The sequence below is a fragment of the Pan troglodytes genome, chromosome 6 (genome assembly GCF_028858775.2).
Source record: "Pan troglodytes isolate AG18354 chromosome 6, NHGRI_mPanTro3-v2.0_pri, whole genome shotgun sequence".
Lineage (NCBI taxonomy): Eukaryota > Metazoa > Chordata > Mammalia > Primates > Hominidae > Pan > Pan troglodytes.
In genome coordinates, this window is record NC_072404.2 from 132,500,475 (window position 1) to 132,520,747 (window position 20,273).

General features: G+C 35.4%; 1 protein-coding gene across 18 annotated transcripts in view; it reads left to right on the top strand.

Annotated features, from left to right (window-relative positions):
* The window catches only part of ST7 (suppression of tumorigenicity 7), a 274,150-nt gene that overhangs the window by 165,274 nt on the left and 88,603 nt on the right, over nucleotides 1-20,273 (top strand). For 10 of the 18 annotated variants that reach the window (XM_063813857.1, XM_024357615.3, XM_063813856.1 and 7 more), the window contains 6 exon segments: nucleotides 194-353; nucleotides 10,330-10,384; nucleotides 11,028-11,143; nucleotides 12,424-12,499; nucleotides 16,611-16,765; nucleotides 18,966-19,063. In XM_063813857.1, the coding sequence (XP_063669927.1) occupies nucleotides 11,071-11,143; nucleotides 12,424-12,499; nucleotides 16,611-16,765; nucleotides 18,966-19,063 (402 nt within the window). In that variant the 5' untranslated portion in view covers nucleotides 194-353; nucleotides 10,330-10,384; nucleotides 11,028-11,070. 18 annotated transcript variants of the gene reach the window in all.

A 20,273-nucleotide genomic window follows, 5' to 3' on the forward strand; every position in this document is an offset into this window, starting at 1 on the left:
TAAGCAGAGAAAACCACACTGAGAATTTTAAATGTTATTATTAAATTTACTAAAATCTAATTTCTAGATAAACAGTTTTTGAAATAAAATGTACTTAAGGTGGAATTAGTAAATGTAACATGTTTTATGGGCATGTGTACAGAAGTCGTAAATGATAACAATGACCATAAACACGCTTATTTTTCTGTTCTAGATATTTGAATGGTGGTATTTTCGCAAATATGGAACTTCATTCATTGAACAAGTCTCAGTAAGCCACTTGCGCCCCCTTCTGGGAGGGGTTGACAACAACTCTTCCAACAACTCTAATTCCAGTAATGGGGACTCAGATTCCAATAGGCAAAGTGTCTCAGGTATGGAATTTCCTTCAGTTTGCAATATTATTTGCTTACTGTTACTAAATTATTATTGTTACTCATACTAAGAGAGTAAGAATGTTGTTATTTAAACATTAGGCTTCAGAGAAAAATGCAGATCATTTTCCCATGGAGTTGACAACCTGTATCAGAGAGGGAGGGTATAAACATCCTAGGGAAAGGAAATGCTTATCTTATTAATTTTACCCTCCTTTTTTTTTTCCTTTTTATGTGAGAGTCTTGCTCTGTCACCCAGGCTGGAGTGCAGTGGCATGATCTTGGCTCACTGCAGTCTTCACCTCTTACGCTCGGGTGATCCTCCTACCTCTCAGCCTAGCAAGTAGCTGAGACCACAGGTGTGCACCACCATGCCTGGCTAATTTTTGTATCTTTTGTAGAGATGGGCTTTCGCTATGTTGTCTAGACTGGTCTCAAACTCCTGGGCTCAAGTAATCTGCCCGCCTTGGCCTCCCAAAGTGCTGGGACTACGGGTGTGAGCCACTGTGCCGAGCTAATGTTATTTTTTCCCATTTGACTTAACCAGTGGTCATTTAGGTCAGTGTTCCCAACCTGATGCTATAGCTTCCTTGTCCATAGTTTCTCAGACCTCAGTGAATAGATTCATTTTCTTCTATGATAATTGCAGAATCTTGTGTCTAACTAGATCTGATTACATCACTCCTCTGCTTAAAAGGTATCACTGGTTCCCATTCCACTGAAGATAAGGCCCAGGTTCCAGATTCCTTAGCACAGCATGAGCTGCTTGGCAACTTTGGCTTCTGTCACAATCCAGTCCCTTTCCCATATGTCCTGTTTTCTAGTCACATGAAGCCAGTTTTTATTTCTTGAACGTGCCATGTTTCTCATGACGCTCTGCCTACAAGTCTCCCTTTTCCCTTATTCATCCATCCAAATCACTATCCAAATCAAATGTCACCTCCTGGGAAGCCTTCTCTGATAGTCTGTACACTATCTCTCTACTTCTGTTAATCTTTAATATTTTTACCTTTAGCAACACATCAAATTACATTGTAATTTTTAAGGTATGGCTTTATTGTAGTATCTCTAGCATCTTGCAGTCTCTACTATTTCTTTGAAACAAAGCTGCTGTTACAGCACTAAGAATAGCATCAACATTTATATAAAGAATAAGGCTTAATCAAGGCATCCACTAAGAGAGACAGCAAAATAACAGGGACAATGGGAAGGGTATGAACTCTTCATTGCATTGAGAAATGATATCAAGAGATTTAGATCAAGTAGAGAGAGAAGGGAAACTTCAATGAAAATATAAATGTATTCACTATAAAAAATGATCTCTAATGAGGATGGTTTCTGTTTTCAATTTGTTAATTTTCTACAATGTTCTTTGTCATTCAAAGGCTATAGTGACTCAAGTCAGACAAGAGCACAATTAATCTGTGGGATATTCACAGCACCTGCAAAGTGGTAGCAGTTATCCACCACTGCTCATGCCTGGTGACTGAATGATCAAGATTCCTCATTAGAATAATAAACAGCATTTATTATACTAGCTGGATAAAGTAATGTTTTGCTTTGGTGAGGTCTCTTTTCCTTTCAGAGAGTGGATGAGTTTACAAAGTCTCAGACAATTTTGTTACCTGGCTGAGCAATGCCATCTTTTATATGTGTACCCTTTAGGATAAAATAAATTGTGCCAAGAGGTGTCCAGTACTACTCATAGCTGGCTGGCAGAGTCTATTAAAAGAGTATTGACTTAAAATCTGGAACAAAATTTATGTATACACTGATCCTTGATTATTATAACCTGGTTAGACAGTTATAAAATGTGGATGGGTTATTCTAGAGAGGAAGAAAAAAACCTAATGTGGCTTTTTAAATTTCTTCTTTATCCTTCATGTTTTAGAACTGGTGGCTCTCTCCTTAAAGGAGCAAACTACTTTTCCCAGCTTAGGTCAGGATCTCCTCCTTTGTTTTCCTTAGATTTGTATGTTTTCCTCATGCAACCAGAGCACTTACCACTTTGTCTCCTTCAATAGACAGAGTTTTCCATGGGGATAAGAACTTTGCCTTTAAAAAAATCATATTCTTAAAAACCTATACAAGACCAGGTTCATAAGAAGTACTTAGAAAATGTTTACTGAGGTGACAAAGAGACTGAGCTAGGAAATTCTTCCCACCTGTTTTATAAGAGGAGAAAGTACAGGCCTTGCATGCACTCATGCATTGATTCATTGAGTTTCAAAGAAATAGGATGCTACAAGAAGCTAGAAATAAAGCCGTGCCTTAAAAATTATAATGCAATTTTGTAAGTGTTGCTAAAGGTAAAAATATTAAAGATTAATGGAAGTAGAGAGATAGTGTACAGACTATCAGAGAAGGCTTCCCAGGAGGTGACATTTGATTTGGATAGTGATTTGGATGGATGAATAAGGGAAAAGGGAGACTTGTAGGCAGGGCATCATGAGAAACATGGCATGCTCGAGAAATAAAAACTGGCTTCATGTGACTAGAAAACAGGACATATGGGAAAGGGACTGGATTGTGGCAGAAGCCAAAGTTGCCAAGCAGCTCATGCTGTGCTAAGGAATCTGGAACCTGGGCCTTATCTTCAGTGGAATGGGAACCAATGATACTTTTTAAACAGAGGAGTGATGTAATCAGATCTAGTTAGACACAAGGTTCTGCAATTATCATGGAAGAAATGAATTCATTCACTGAGGATAACCTGTGGAAATTCTCACTTTTGTTTGTATTTTTTACTTGGCTAAGACTGAGCTTTTGGATATTATTACTAGTTCAATGATAATATTATCTACTAGTATTCATTTAATATTAATATCTACTAGTATTTACTGAGTGCCTACTATGCATTCTATATTTCCATTCATTTCTTATATAATAGATAACAGCATTTATTTTCTGGTATCATAACAGTGTTCAAATAGTTATCCTTAGAAAAATGGAAATTAACTTGTCTTAAGTATATTTAGGTCTCCATCTGCCCACTTCTTGACATTTGGGCTTCTGATATTTGGCTGACTCAGCTAAACAAACATGTATGCTAGTTTGGAAGTGCCAGATACCACTGGAATAATACCATTGCTGTTTCTGTTTTTTTGTGGTGATTTTGATTTTTGAATAAGAAAAATACTAAAAAGGTACATTAGGTACATTGTCTGAATTTCTCTCTACTTTTAATCACTTTCTATTTCATAGTCTCATTTCAAATGCTAAGTATCAAGAAGGTCCAAAGCTGAGGGTTATCAGTGTATTTTCTTAAACTTGTTTACAAATTCCCATTGCCTTCATAATAATAAAATGACTATTGCCTTAATAACAGAAGGGTGAATCTATTGATTTTCTTGGAGCATCATAAGATGGCCCTTTGCTGAATTGTACATGAAATATAACATGGCTCACAAAGTCTCATGGATGTTGGCAAAGGCAGTGTAATGGTATTTTATTGATTATTTGAGAAAATCATTGAAAAAAGTAAGAATAAATGGGAAATATCAGTTATAAACATTGTTCTATATGAAAATTCAGTGTAGCTCTTTCCTTAAGGAATAATTTGTTTTGAATAAAAGCTGAAAAACATGGCCTACCTAAGAACAACTTGGGATGGGGGTGGTGGAGTGAGGAGTGAGAAAGGTTGTTATGGTTACAGGCAGATTGTGCATATATTTTTAAACTTCTGGATTTGTACAAAGTGGCCTGAATGCAGACTTGCTCACAATTTGCAGTGATCTTTATCTGCGGGCCAGTGGAGAAATGTAGTTAATTATACAGTTTCTTACTTCAGTCAAACTTCAGATTGTTTGGCTGAAGTTAGCATTTGTGTCCATTCCACTGGTTTTGCTTTATTTGGGAGCTAAACTGCTGTTTTCCTCTCAGATATGCAGTTTCTGATAAACCCTGCTTATATATTCTGCCACATCACCATGTTTCTCACTACCATTTCTTAATTCAGCTTAGTTTATGAGCTGATGATAAATAGGCATTTAAAAGGGCCCAGTAACATTCTGAATTTGAGTTTATAGGAACATCTGTTTGATAATTTGCCTTGTTCTCAAATAAGATGCCATAAAGACAAAAGTTTGCAGTGTTTACCTTCTTCAGGATAATGGGGAAAGTGGAGAGTGCTCTGTCACATGAAAAATATCCCTGCCAAAGTCAAGTTTAAATTCTCTGAGATACTTTAATAGCCTCTTGCGTAGAATTGGATCTTTAAACAAACTGGATAGTCACTTGGCTTCCTGTCACGAATCATCTCCTTTTAATCTTCATAAGTATATATGTATATTCCAAATTCTAAATAATTTTAATAATTCTATATAAATGTATATATTCTAAATTCTGAATTAAATTTTATTACATGGCCAGAAGCAATTTAAGTGCTGATTAAATTCAGATAATAAAGAAAAACAATGGTGATGTAGAAATTTAGGTAGAGTAAAAAAAATATATTCAAGACTTTCGTCGGTCCCAAATTTTCATAGCACTAGAACAAATAATTTTATCGATAAGAAGCCATTTGGTTCCAATAATAATAACTAACACTCTTAGTGTCTGCTATCAGCTTTATATGGTATTGTCTCTTGTAATCCTCACAATAGCCCCAGGAAGCAGATATTATTATTATCTCTCTTTTATAGTTAAGGGAGCTGAGGTATAGCAAGGTGAAGTAATCTGTCCAGGGTCACATGGCGGATAACCTGGGTAGTCTTACTTCACAATCCAAGTTCTTAAGCACTTTAAAAAATTGAATTGACCTTGTCCAGAACCTCTATGAGGTGTATAAACCAAGATTAACATAATTATTAAGCAATTAAAATAATAATTTTAGTAAAATTCTGTACTGCAGTGGATGACATTATTTCTGAAGTGACATTAACCTAACTTACTGTAGGAACAGTTCAGTGGCAGGATTGCCAGTGGTTGACAGCTCGGGCTCTGGGCTCAGACAGATGTGGTCCTAATCTTCTGTGTGTGACCTTGGGCAAGTTGTTTAACTTTGCTATGTCTTAGTATCTTAATCTGCAAACATGGGAATAGCAGTAATGTCTACTGCATAAAGTCATTTCAGCATTAAATGAGGTCATGTGGAAATGTCAGATCAGAGGACAGCCATTTGGCAGTGTGCCCAGATGAGCTGATTTCTCTACAAATACGATTGTGGAGAATGGCAGTCACTTGGAGGTATGGCTTTGTGGTCAGCCGGGCTTACTCACTAGCTGAGTGACTCTTTATATCCAGGCCATTCAGTGCTTTCATTTCAAATATATCCCTCAGCAAAACTGCAAAATGCTACATGTCAAGGACCTTTCGGGCTGCTCTCTAATAGTCTCAATGAGGGTAAACTCACCAAAATCTAATGGATGTGTTGAAAGTGATTATCTTAGCCAGTGTTTTTCACATCTTTTTAAAATCCTTTGACACTAAAATTTGTGCTCTAGTACAAATTAGGTCTCCAGTTAAATGATGATAATACCTAAAATAGTTTTAGTAGCTAGTGAACACTTACTTAGTAAAGTTATTTCATAATTTCCACATTATTTGGTAGGGTTGGTTGACTTAGGTGAAAAATGACCAATGAGAAGTGCATGACAGATGCTGTTACAGATTTAACCATCTCGACAGTATTCTTGAAGAAAGTGGTACATTATCTTGAATAGCAGGCCAAAATAATGGTCTTAAAATTCACATTTACTTATATCTTTTGTTATTTCATAAAGAATTTGAGATAGTAACATATTTGTTGAATTGAAAGCTACCTACATATTTTTGTGCCTTTACTTCTAATCATTGTTTCAAAATAACATTTTGAAGTTATGAAACAGTTAAAGCTTAATTATTTAAGAATATGGATATTTTTACTAATAATGATTGCTTTAAATTGATCTGAATAATGTAGAGAATTGGGTATTCATTTCTGAGATATCAAAGCTAATAAACATATGCACAATCACTTGTCAGAAATTGACTGGCTTGGGGTTAATTTTATAATACAAGCCAATGAAACTTTAGCTAGCACCCTTTTCTGTTGTACTTTGAAACTAAAGTGTTTAAAAGTGTTAAAAAGTTTCTAATGTTTTTCCAGGGGAGTTTTAAAAAATTGTTTCTTTAGTGAAAAATCTAACTGATGGATTCACAATATTTCCAAAATATGATGTTGCAGGGTTTAACAGGTTTGTTGCATATAATGGATAAGAGTCGGGCAGTCTGGACACCAGGCCTTAATCTTAATTAGACCTTAGGGAAATTAGCTTTTCTGTACTTTTTACTTATGTAAAAAGGGTGTAATATATACCCCTAACTAATGTATGTAAGGAATGTAGATAAATCGAGCTTTAAGCCCCTTTACAGAAAGGATCCATGAAAATCAAGCTCATAGCAACAACAAAAGTTGCTGCTACTACTGTTTGTAATAACATTGTCATGCTTATCCATACTTTAGATTCTGGGAAGATGTGTAACTTTTTAGTATAAGAAACCTTTCTGGGCCATGAATTAGCAATTTATAATTTTTGAAGTCCCCATGACTAGGGATTTTCTATCTTTTTTTTAATTTTAGAAAAAAGTTTTCAGAGTTAAATTGGGTGTAGAATAATATTTTCTTTCTGTGTGATTAAAAGCCCTGTGACTATAGAGCCTTTTTTGTTTGTTTGTTTTATGAGAATTGAGTTCTCTTCTCTTGAGTATTGTGACAAAGGGAAAAGTCTGTGGTTCTCTCAGAATATTTATTCCCTCTGTAGAGCTTCTTCAGGTGGGTGCCAGTTAGTTCAATACCCTTTTCACTTTTCTGCCAAGGCTAAATGTTCCTCTAAGACATAAGCTATTATCTTTTTTTGTAACCCATGGCCTAATTGAGAGATTAATGCATAATTACCCACTCAATACATGTTTAAACCACACAGTCTTATGAGTGATGGGGTGGGCATTGCAGAAGAGTAGAAGAGTATGAAAAGACATGAAATAAGTAAGTATGATTGTGATGGAAGGTTTTAGTAGGGAATAGTGAGAGGGAGGGCTGAAAAAAAGGATTAGAGCTTGCTTTTAGAAGTACTTAGCTGTAGATAGTAAACATTATTCTTTAGGTTCTTTGTCTCTCACAAAGAAGCTTGTAATGATCTCATTATGACAAAGTAGGGAATCTCTTCCGCAGACTTTGGGAACTAAGCAAGTGCTATTCAATATTTGCTGCTGCCCTTTTTCTTGAATTTCATTCAAGGGCATATTTTTAACTATATTATTAATGATATTAGCAAGTTCATGATGAAGTCCCAATCAACTTCTAGTGCATCTTGAGGGCATTAAAATTGTTGATGTTAATGGAGAATGGAAAATTCCTTTTTGGAGGTAAAATTTTAAATCTGATTTGAAATAAGGAAGTTATTCCTTAAAGGAACACATAAGAAACTCTTACCCTCTAGAGATCTAAGTACTTCCTGACTTAAATCTTCATATTCTAATATGCTTGGCATTTACATCCTTTGTCTCTATCACTAAACCATCACACAGCCTGATATTTATGAGGTATGTTACCTAGAGTGATTCTAGACTGAGTTTTTGCAGTCAAGATAAGATTATGGAACAGAGGGACAAAGAAGAAATTAACATAGCTGTGGCCTAATTTTAAAGCACAACTTTGACATGTGCTCATGTGTGACCTCTAGGTTGCTTGTTTCTTAAAAGAAAAATATACCTGTCTTGCACCTTCAATTTAAAGGGCATAACTAATGAAGACATTTCTTAGATACTTCTTCATTACATGTTTTATTCTCACTTAGAACAGTTTACATCTGTTACAATTACTTAGATCCTTTTTTCTAAGTTTTAGGGATAGTTAAACTGAATGCAGCACACATATATGACACCAATGTTAACACAGATTTCTTTTTAAGCTCAGTTCTCTAATGGAAGTCATAAAAGCAATATTTCACAATGTTTGCTGCACCCCCTGCTGGCTGTATTGTGACACTTCTTAAATAAAGAGCATCTTTAGATACTGCTCAATGAATACTTTAGGTATATACATGATTTATCTTTGGAGTTATTTTTTTGTTTAGAAATAATTTCAATTGCATCTGATATATAATAGAGTCGAAATTTTAATTGAAAACAGTTTTCTTTGTGATTTGTCAATTGATGTTTAAACAGTGTTTATCCTTCCAGGTAGTATGATGATGTATTTGTTGGAGACAAAATATTTGCCCTAGCCTTTTTACTAATATTTCAGATGAGATTCTGTGGAGGAGAAGCATCTCCCCAAATGTCCTTGTTTTATAGTAAATAATTCTACCACGAGGATCCTTATCCATAAATCTATATTCATGTTTATTTTGTGCTAGATACAAATCTTGCAATATTCATGAAGCTTTAAGAAGAGCACTTTGAATCTTAAAAGAGATTCTCCGAGCAGGGGTTGGCAGTGGTGAGGTCCAGGTAGTTATAATAGCCATAAGAGCAGGGATTATGGTTATTGAGCTCACCAGTGTGTTTCAAGCCATGATCTGGAGTCAAGGTGTTAGTGATTCCTCTAAGGGGAGAAAAAATAATTACAGGAAGCATAATTTTGTAGTTAGTGCCATATGAAGTGACAGCCATCAAATCTCAGTTTCTCAAGAACAAAATTCAGAGATGCTAAATTAAGTGGACAAAGATCATTTTCTAAATGGCAAGTTAAGCTAAGTGACAAAAAATTTAGGGCCATTATTTATAAATATTGCGTAAATTTTAAGTGGGATCCTGCCCTAATTTAGAAATAAGTACATCTTCTTTAAATGAAAACACGTATTCCTGTTATGTGTATATCCTTTACTATTTTAACAAATATTTGTTGAGATTACACACATGTTCCCAGAGTGCTTTGTGTTCTCCATTATCACACTGTGTTGAAATTGATGGTTTACTTATTTCCTCCAGTGGGTGCTCAAATTAATGCTCAGTGGATGGATGGACGTTGAATGTACAGGACTGAGGGTAGGAGCCTAATGAATCACCATGTGGCCTTCAATGTCCTTTGGATTTCTGCAATAATTGCTCACTTTTTTGTACATATGTTGTTGGATGTGGTTTTTGCTGGTTGCACACGCACATAGATGTTTTGAATACTATTAACTGATTTTTTAATAATAAAATCTTATTCATCCAAAATCTAGTATTCTGAATCAGTAGAAAGTCTTAATCATAGACTGTTTTAAAAGAATTGTAGTTTATTAGTCATATGCTTACCATTATAACACAGTCTTAAAGTTAATGCTTGGCTTTTCTAAGTTAAAGTCCTTTTGTTCTAAATTTCTGTGGTCCTGGTATAATAAAGAGGTATGACCTATTAGGATGTGCTAACATGATGATATTAGTATGATGATTAGTATATGTATCTGTGCAAGTAAATGATATTAAAATGCTTTGAGACAATTTCTTTTAATTGCATTTCTTCCTACAATATGATAATCTTATTAATTTTCTTATTCCTTTCCTGTAAGGCAAAAGCAAACTGGTAAATTATCATAAAATCACTGTTAGCATGAGCCCAAATTAAGACTATAAGGCTATTTGCATATTATACTCTATAGTTTGTCTTGTCATGTACAACCTTATTATGAGATATGTTTTAGACTGACAGAAAATAGTTTTACTTCTGCCTATACTTTTATCTATAAGGTTTTAGAAGTAAATTCATAGAATCAGTTTGGACCTCTTGAAATAATTTTAGGAGTTATGAACTAGCTGATTTTGGCATGCATCTTGATTTGGCAAGTGAGGAAACTCAGGCCCAGAGAGATTAGGCAAAACTTTCCAAAGTCCCGGAGCCTGAGCCACATTTTGTGATTAACCACCCAGAGTTTTTCCACATTGCTTCCCATGTAAAGGGTAGTGAATAGAATTATCTTATCAAATGGCAGGAAGGGTGTTTTGCTGAATTAATTAGCTTGTAGTGTCACTGAACTTACGTGTAACATTTTCATATTTCTCTTTGTTGCAGAATGCAAAGTATGGCGAAATCCACTAAATTTATTTAGGGGTGCTGAATATAATCGGTAAGCATTTTGACAGCTTGGGAAACAAATGGGTCTGGTTCAGAGAGCAAAGACAGCAGCAAACGTTTTTGCTGGTTCATTTAGGGGTCATTGTAACAGTCTATGTAGTGCGTCCATTTTTTAATACTATCTTCAAATGTTTTGATTTTTCTGTTTTATAAATATTTTAGCACTAGATTTGGGATAATGTACAAAAATGTGTAGTTTTTAGAGTTTTTGTATTAACAGTTATTCTTTTCAATATATACTATACATTGAAAACATTTTGAAGCTTACCTGGAATATGGTTATAGAGATGTCGCAGAAGTTATGTTGGAATTTAGTTTAGCAAAGTAATTAGGCAAATTAGAATTTTCATAGCTTTAGGAAAGTGTCTATGCATAATATGAATTAGGGAAGGTTTTCATTAGCAAGGGCTAGTAAATTTTAAGACAAAAACACAGGAGAAAATGTTTATTTCTTTTGACTGATATAATTCCTGAAGGGAGAATAAGATGATTTTTAAAAATTTTTTTTATTCATTAGCAAAGCTATTTTAGTATTCAGTTAATGGTCTATATTTCAACGCCTCTGCAGCTTAATATTTTATAGGTCTTGCTTTTCTCTCTCAAAAGTGTCTAATCATCTTATTTCTCCTTTGCAGGTATACTTGGGTGACAGGACGAGAGCCTCTTACTTACTATGACATGAATCTCTCTGCCCAGGACCACCAGACATTCTTTACTTGTGACTCGGACCATCTGCGTCCCGCAGATGCAAGTATGAAAAATCCATACATCCTTCTGAATGGGAGGGCTTTTTGGCTTAAGTGTCAAGATTTCTGCTTTTAGAATATCCACTCTGTAAAACTCCAATGAATAAAATATTAAATTGTTGATTGACTAATAAGAACCCGGAACTCTGATAATTAAGTAAACCTTTATCACAATGAAGTATTTATGTTGAAATGAGTCCCCTCATAATAATTTGAATCATGATTTTTAAAAATATATCGAAGTTGGTTTTATATATTTTAAAGAAATATAAATCTTATATGAAGCTAATGAAGTTCTTGGTTGAGTTAGCATGAAGGCCTTATCTCCTTTATGATATTCAAAGTAGAAATTGGAATTTACTGGATTCAGATGATTAATGAATATATTTTAGTGACTTTTATTTGCCTATTTATAGGTTAACTAGCATCGAATGGGGTCATGGCCTTGGCTATTGGAGTCTAGATGTGTGTTCCATCTGAGAAAATACTTTGTTTAGTGTGTATTTTACATTACTTGAGTTTCAGATAATTCAACTGAAATTTTTTGTGTTATAAAACTTATTCAAAGTAAATAGGTGAAAAAATGTTTTTGAAAGGGAACCTCTATACACTCTAAAATAATTTATAAAATACAAATTTATAAAATAAATAAGGAGATTGTTACTCCTTTGTAAAATGGTACTCTTTGCTATGGTAGAAACATCATGGTACAGTAAATATTCCCATTGAGCTTCCCACCATATGTTCAGAAACTGCTCTGATGTATAAAAGCTAGGTTTGCAGGTAAATTTGGGATATAAGTACACATGTTAAGCAAAAGCTTAAGCATTTTTTACTGACCCACGCATAATTCTTGAAATGGTTTCAGAATGTTCTAACACCAAGAGTCTGTGTTAAGTGCTTCGGAAAATGACCAATTATGTTGTATCTAAGTGAATGAAAAGGTTGGTAGCAATGTCATCTCAAAATGCATAAAATATATTCTCCAAAAACAAATGACATTAATGTGCAAAAGACATGCAAAATCTCTGTTAGAGTGCCTTTTCTTGATTTCCTTAGCCTGTAGTTTTGTGAGCACAAAAAAGGTTTGCTATCAGCAGTTGAAATACTGTGGAATAGCACATTAATACACTAATATGACTTTGGAGATTTTGGCCAACCCTCTTAGCAATGAAATATGTTCTTGTAATTTAAGCTGACACTCCTAATTTAGCTCTTGTCCTCTACTGAGTCTACCTAATTATATGTATGGATTGACTTGGTGTTTTCTCTTTTTCTTAAATAGTAATGCAGAAAGCCTGGAGAGAGAGAAACCCCCAAGCTAGGATTTCTGCAGCTCATGAAGCCTTGGAGATAAATGAGTAAGTGGGGGAAAATCTTGCTGTTAAAAAGGAAATCTCATCCTTTGCTGAATATATTCAGTTGCCATTGATAGGATACTTAAATTAAACTGCATTTGAACTGGAGGATTATTTGGGGAGTTATTACTCTATTTAAAAAAGTTTTTTTTTTTTAAATGAAGGACAGCCACCATGTGGAGGTGGTTTTAGTCATTTTATGAATTCAATGGCTTTGCTGTGATCCTAAATTAATTTCTTGAAGGGCTATCCCTAGGATATTGTGAGGATATAAAATAAATACAATTCTTTACATATCTAAAACATTCTGACAGGGAAAATTTTCCAGATGTAGAATGCTCATCTGCACTAGAACATTTTCTAGTAGAACTTCTGCTAGTGGGGAAAACATGATAACAACATAAGGTTTAAAAAAAAATTTTAGAAAATGCTTCAAGATTAAGACAAAGATAAGAGGAAATGCTGTCTTGAGTGTTGTTAAACATTCTGTGGGTTACCAAGGAAGGCTGGGAAATCTCTTCTGGAGATCTCAGAAAATGAGAAAGATTCTTAAAGTTGGAGTCACAAAAACTCAGGGTTGGCAGAGACCTTAAAGGTCACTTAGCTGAACCACCCATCTGGTGCTTGAATCACCTCAACACTATCCTTGCCAAGTGGTCATTGTTAAACTATTTTATGATTTTTCTGAAGAAGGTTACAGAATCTTCTTCAGAGATCTTAGGGAAAAAAAAAAAAGATTGTCGTGAGAGTTGAAAATCCTGCCATTGTAACCAGTTGATCTACGGTTTCTGATTCTGTCATGCAACATATTTATTTTCCAGTTTCTTGTCATCTACAAATTCGATATGCCTGCCTTCTGTGTGTCATCCATATTTCTGAGAAAAATATGAAGGCCAGGAATAGAGCCCTGTGACATGACATAGAAACTACCCTCCAGGTTCATGTCTTCATGAATCACCATCTTTTGTATTGTTCACTCAATTACTAAGCCACCCAGTTACACTGTGACTCAGCCCATATTTCTCCATTTGGATCTTAAGAATGCCAATTGTAGCTGTGGATCTTAAATTTATAGTAAATCTATTACAGTAAATTAAGCTAGCACAATCTGATTTATTTATTCTTAGTGAATTTAAGCTGGCTTCTAGTCGTCACTACTTTCTTTTTAAAGTGCTTGGAGACCATCCCTTTAATAATCCATTAGAATATCTTTCCAAATCACTGTGTTCTGTAGTTTGGGAAGTCTGCCTTCTTCCCCTTTTTGAAAATTTATGCTACGTTTATCATCTCATCTTCTAGCACCTCTCCATTCTTTGTGATTCCTCAACTATCCACAGAGAGCAATTCCATGGCCTGCCTACAAGGTCTTTCGGTTTCCTGGGATTTGCCCATCCAGTCCAGTAATTCATTTAGAATGATCAATTATTTGCTATCTTACATCTTTTTACCCATTTTAGAGTTTAATTTCTTCTCCCTTTTTCAGTCTGACAGTCATTCTCCTTAATAGAGAAGCCAGGAACAAAATAGGAGGGAGAGAGTTTTGCTTTTTCTTTATTATCTACTGCTTTTAACAATAAACCTTCCTTGTTTTGATGTTATTATGTTGTTTGTCTTTTTTTTAACTTATTTGCCTTTGTGACATGGGGATGGTGATAGGGCCTTAAACATAATTTTAAAATAGGGAATAAATGGTTGTCTTTAGTATTTTATTTTGTTTTATTATTATTATTATTATTTTTGCAGGCTTCAGCTAATTTGGAATTGTAGCTCTCCTGACATTATTCTTATAAGCTCATTCCACTCTCTTATAGACCATCATTACATGCCCTCTTTCCATCTTTTAAAATATGTCCTTTAAAAATCTGACCTGGGAGAAATCTCTGTGAAGCCGTATTGGTTACTTAAGTGCCACCCCTCTTTTCTTCCTGAGAGGATCATTTGTGATTGCAGTTACAGTTGAACATTTGGAAGCTGCTCAACCCTCTTAAACCATTTTTCCTTCTGAATCTCATGCCATTGAATCATGCCTCTTTTCTTTGAATTTTTTGAAGTCCACCTTCCCCTCTTTGATTACCCTGAACTCCGAAATGACATAGTGACTCTCTCTGAATGTTCCTATCAATTTTCATTTTACCAACTATTTTTTTCTTCTTGGTCAGAATTAGGTCCAGAGTTGAAGTTCCCCTAATTGCTTCCTCTACCATCTGGGAGATAAAATTGTTACCAAAGTAAGTCAAGAACCTGTTGGGTGCCCTACTTCTAACCAAATGAGACTTCTAGTGGATATCTGGATGGTTGACACCCCCATCACCACACTTTCTTGCTTCTGTATGTGTATTGTGTTGTGACAAGGATGCATCATCTATATCTTCCATCGAGCTGAGCAGTCTGTTCTGTACTCCCCAACCATTAGCACTTCTATTGCTCTCTCCTTTTTCCTTCACTCACAAGCTCTTAGCATGTTTCTACCCCAAACTCATGCGTTTCCACATAGATGTATGTTTCTTGGCCAGTAGTGCTACTCTGCCTCTCCTCCTAAGAATACCATTTGAAATATAAATAAGCAAAGCAAGCAAGCTAGCCCCAACCATTCTTGGGTTCCCAGCCCAACAACTACAATCTTATAGCTAATTCCTCTGATACTGTATCTACCACTCAGTATTACAATCTCAATTTTCACTTCATTACCCTTGCCTCATATTTATATGTTGGCATCTGAAGCCTTAAGCATTTCTTCTGATGCCTGTCCCAGTTATTTTCTCCAGTGAATCACTTGGATAGTTTCAGCATCATTATGGTTCTTTCCAAGTCATGGATGCTGCCATCTGTAGAAATTGGTTTTATAGCTGTTTTTCTGGGCATTTTTCTCCCTACCTCACCACATTGTTTAAAGCCCCATTGATGGTTCCTGCCTGAAATTAGAGAGACTGGCTAAAGACCTTACAGACCCTTCCTAAGGCTAAGATTAACTAGTAGCCCCAGCCCTTACATTAGCTGTGAAGTTCAGCCTCCTTTTCCTAGCTGGCTATTGCAGTTTGTGGACAGTAAAAGTAACATTTGGTTTTACTTTCTGTTTATTTTCTCTCTTGTGGTCTGATGGAAATAAGTAGGGAAATGGCCACAAGTGAGGCAGTGGGGAAGGAGAGTGAAAGGGTGGGTGCAGGACCTGCGTGGTCTGTTACAGCCTCACCACTTCCCTATTACATTCCCTTTCTTTGGCAGTGGGTTGTTCCTCATATGCTTTGGAAGGTTTAAATTCACAAGAACTCCCCATGTTCATTAATTATCCTTTTGGCTTCCCACCTAAGAGGGTTGTTGAAAAGATTATATGAGATGATATATGTTAAGTGCCTGGTACAGTGCTTAATATATACTGAGCAACAAGTGGTAGCTATTGTTGTTGAAGGCATGAGATTTAACTTGTTAGCTACTGTGGCTGAGTCAGATTTTGAGTTCTTCAGAAATAACACTACTTGTAGGTTCTTCCAGTGTTCTCTGAAGCAGAAAGTCAGTGCTAACTGTAAAGAGATGTTGAAGCACTGTGTTTTTTTTCAGTGAGTAACTTGATTTAACGAATTTCTTATTCTGAAGAAATCCTTAGATTGAAGATAATCTGTGTTTAGTTAACAGAAGTAAACCTGTATATAGCACCTCTAACTTTGAGTGTTGGAAGGAACTATTTAATAACAGCTGTTATCATCACCATCACTAGCTGACATTTATTGAGCACTTAACCACATGCTGGCTACTGTACTGAGCACTTTACATGCATCACCTTACTTAACCTTCACAACAACACTGTGAACAAAGATTCCATGTTGTTCTCCATCAGGGAGGCAGAGTAAGAACTTGCCCAAAGTGACACACTAATAAAGGGTGAAGTCCACATGTGAGCCCCATGCTCTTAACACTACGCATCCTACCTCTCAAGCTAAAATACAGATGTTTCTTTTGTACCATTATTTTGTGTCAGCAACTACAAACAGGAGTGCATGAACCAGTTGGCCACTCTGCATGTTTTGGCGTAACTCCTTGCCTTTCTGCATGAGCTCCTACAGTCTATTACCATGTCCTTGGCTTTGTAATTGATGGTGGCTATTATCTGAATGAACAGGTGTGCAACTGCTTATATTCTCTTGGCTGAAGAGGAAGCAACAACCATTGCTGAAGCAGAAAAATTATTTAAGCAGGCCCTGAAGGCTGGAGATGGCTGTTACCGACGCTCTCAGCAGCTACAACATCATGGATCCCAGTATGAAGCCCAACATAGTAAGGTTTCCTGCAGGTTGATGCATTGGGGGATCAGAATTGTAAAAATTATTAATCAGAGCAAATTTTTAGTCCAGTTCAAAATATGATTCTCCTAGACAAGAGAAAATATTGGCTTTTGCTTTGTTTTTATTAATTTTCTTCTTTCCTATAAGTGCAGTTAGTAAATAATTAACTTACAGCTTCATTGCTGTTTATATTCACATTCTCTTTCCTGCCCATAGATTCCTAACCGCAGAAATAAATGGCAGTAACCTTTAATAGTAACCTTTTTTCCTCTTGAGTTCTTACATATTTCTGTTCATCAGTTGCTTCTGCTCACAACTTTAAAACCCAGATGGGAAACTGGATTTAAATTAGCCATAGTGTTAGCAAAGGTTTTATCTTATAGATCTTCTACAACATGGATTGAAATAGGACAATTAAGAATATAAGTTATTGGTGATTGTATCAGCATTTATCTCTTACATAAGAAACATTGGTATTGGCTTCCAGAGAGAAAGAGCCATGAGCTCCTAGTTATTTATCTTTTTTATATTAAAATAATGCCTTTTTAAACTCCCCAAAAAACGCCGTTTTAAATTTAAGATAACTCTTTAAAATCTGAGACCTTTCACTTCAGTATACTAAACTGAAAGTCAATGACATTTCGTGGGGGAACAGTATAGAAACAAAACAACGAAATCATTTCTGGAATTCCCTGAGCCCCTCGACTCATCAGTTTGTTTGTTGTTGAAGCAGAAATTTAGCAGTCCTTGTGGTAAGAGAGTAAGTATTTCCATGGTCCAACCAAAATTTGAGAGTATTTCCATGGTCCAACCAAAATTCACAAAGTTATTTTGTTTCTCACTTAGTTTCTCCCTCCTGAAACTTAGAGAGTAGGGATGTATCTCCTTCATATTTGAGATTATAAAATTAAATGTTAACGTTAAACTTGGGTTTGGTGTAGAAACTGACTGCATTAGTCCCCATAACTAAGGTGCCAGCAAAATCTTTGCATTACAGCCTGCATATACATGAGTATGTCCTCACATGTACCACATCAATTCCTAAGTTTTTATTTTTATTCTGCAGCATATATATGCTAATAAAGTCTCTAATCACCATCTATGTCTCACTTTTTAATAAAAAAGTATTTTAGTGTAATGCAGTGCATTTTGAAGACATGTAGTAAATGTGTATTTTGTGAACTAAATGGAAATCAATACATAAAATTACATAACCTATAATACAACATTAATTTTCTTTCTTTTCTTCTCTAAATTAAATCCTTTCAACCTGTTGCCTAAATCCATCCAAAAATATAATCACATTTTTAAAATAATTTGTAGGTACTTGGCAAATTTTCAGCACACATCTTGCTCTCATTGTTTAAGTCTTGAAATGTTAGGACTTTGGTCTTAACATCTTTTAATAGCTGCATATTATACATGTACTTAATCTATAACAGGTGTGTCATATTTTTCTCAAACATGGTAATTTTTATCGAGGATTAAGCACATGCATGTTCTCATTGGTCTGAAAACATATCCAACAAGACATATAATTAAATAAAAGATTAAGATTAGAAATTGTTAACGTACTTTTTAAGAGTCATTTTAGTGATTGTTGTTACAACTATTTAGCTTGTCAATTCTTTCTCTAACACTAGGGTAGTTTTTCATTTTGTTGCATACTCTATTGTCATATCTGGAATGTGTTATATTGCCATCTAAAATCAACTGCTTAGGGGACCTGGAGATGATTATGATGTCACTAGTGTTAGGGAAAGAATAATATAAAGCAGAAGTTCAAGATGAGGCTTCTCCAGACTTAATGTCAAGAATGAAAAAAAAATAGTTCATCAGGATGTAACCTGAGATTCACCTCTGCATCTTTACCAAAAGAATGCACACTTGAAGAATGTGGAATTCCTGCTTGTAAACCGTATACGCTGTGGGTATGTTCATTTTCGCAGCACTTTGTGGCAGATGATTTTATTTATTATCAAATATTCAACATCCTCACTCAAAAGCATGGATTAGGTAATTAGTCACATGATTTGACCTTTGGGAGTCTAAGTGCTTTTACTTTACTTGATCTTCATTCTACTATTAACAAAGTTGTCAGTGCTCTGAAAATTTCCTTTAGGGGCAAGGCAAATGGGCCTCTGTATTTTTTTTTTTTTTTTAATGTTGGTGTTTTATATCTCCCTCTTCAGGACGAGACACCAATGTCTTGGTGTACATCAAAAGAAGGCTAGCAATGTGTGCCAGAAGACTCGGGAGGACCAGGGAAGCAGTGAAAATGATGAGAGATGTGAGTTTGAGTTTGTGTTTGGGATCAGTGGCTTACAGATATAGGAGCCCGCTGAATGGCCATAGCAGTCTGTACCAGTGATGGTGTGGTGGTCCCATGGGTTCTGGAGCCAGACTGTGTGGGGTTCAACTCTAGTTCCCAATTTACTAGATGAATGATGTATGTTGGGCAAGTTACTCAGCTTCTCTTTGCCCTAGTTTCTTCATCTCTAAAATGGGAACAACAATAACAGTCCTCACAATTACTTCTTAGAATTTTTGCGAGGACTAAATGAGATAATACATACAAGCTTCTAATAGGGTGGCTGGCATATTTTAAAAATGTCAATAGATGTCCTTATTAAACCTTTGGGGCTGCAGCAGGAAGCCAATAATGAGACCAGCCATGTTAGCAAACTGATTTTTTTTCTGTGTAGTTGTTAGGAAGATTCGAATTAATTATGGGTCAAATTACTACTCTCAAATTTAATAATATTATGAGTTAATCCTATTATAGTTGTTTCAAGCATTTTCCTAGATTCTTGAACCAGGATTCTTTATTAGTAGTCAAGACAAAAGAAGAGAGCAAATAGGTGGAAGTTTTAAAACAAAAGAGAACCAAGGGAGGTTATTATTATGTAACTTTAAAACAAAACAGAGGTTTTAAGGGAAACCAGTTGGGGAACTTGGATTTCCGTGTTTGTTGTTAATAGGAAATACTTTTCATAAAGAAACTGACACCAGTATGAATTGTATTTATAGGCTATTTTCTTTTTAAAAACAATCTCAGAAAACCTTTGTCAACATTTCATTCTTTTGCTGAATTAGAAGACATACATAACTGCCTAGTGTAAAAATGAAAGAACCAAGCGGCAAGATAAAAGTGGCATCTTGCTCAATTCTCAGCTCATGGATTTGAGCACACTGGGACTGCACACTTGGTGAGCCTTTTCTGAGTTTGTCTCTGGAAAGACAGTTATTCTTGTGAATTCCCGGTTACTCTTTGGAGGAGGGAGCACCAACACTCAACGCTCACCCCTGGTTATTTCTGCAAGTTACAGCATGATGTGAGAAGGCCCAAGTGAGACTCATGCTTTGGTTTTGGCCACTCCGTTAGGCAACAGTGTAGCCCCCAAATCTGAGGAGAGGAACTAGAAGGGAAGGTTATAAAGTATTTCTCTTTGACTGCAGGTGATAGATGCTCTCTAGGAAAGAGAATCTCCCTCAATTAA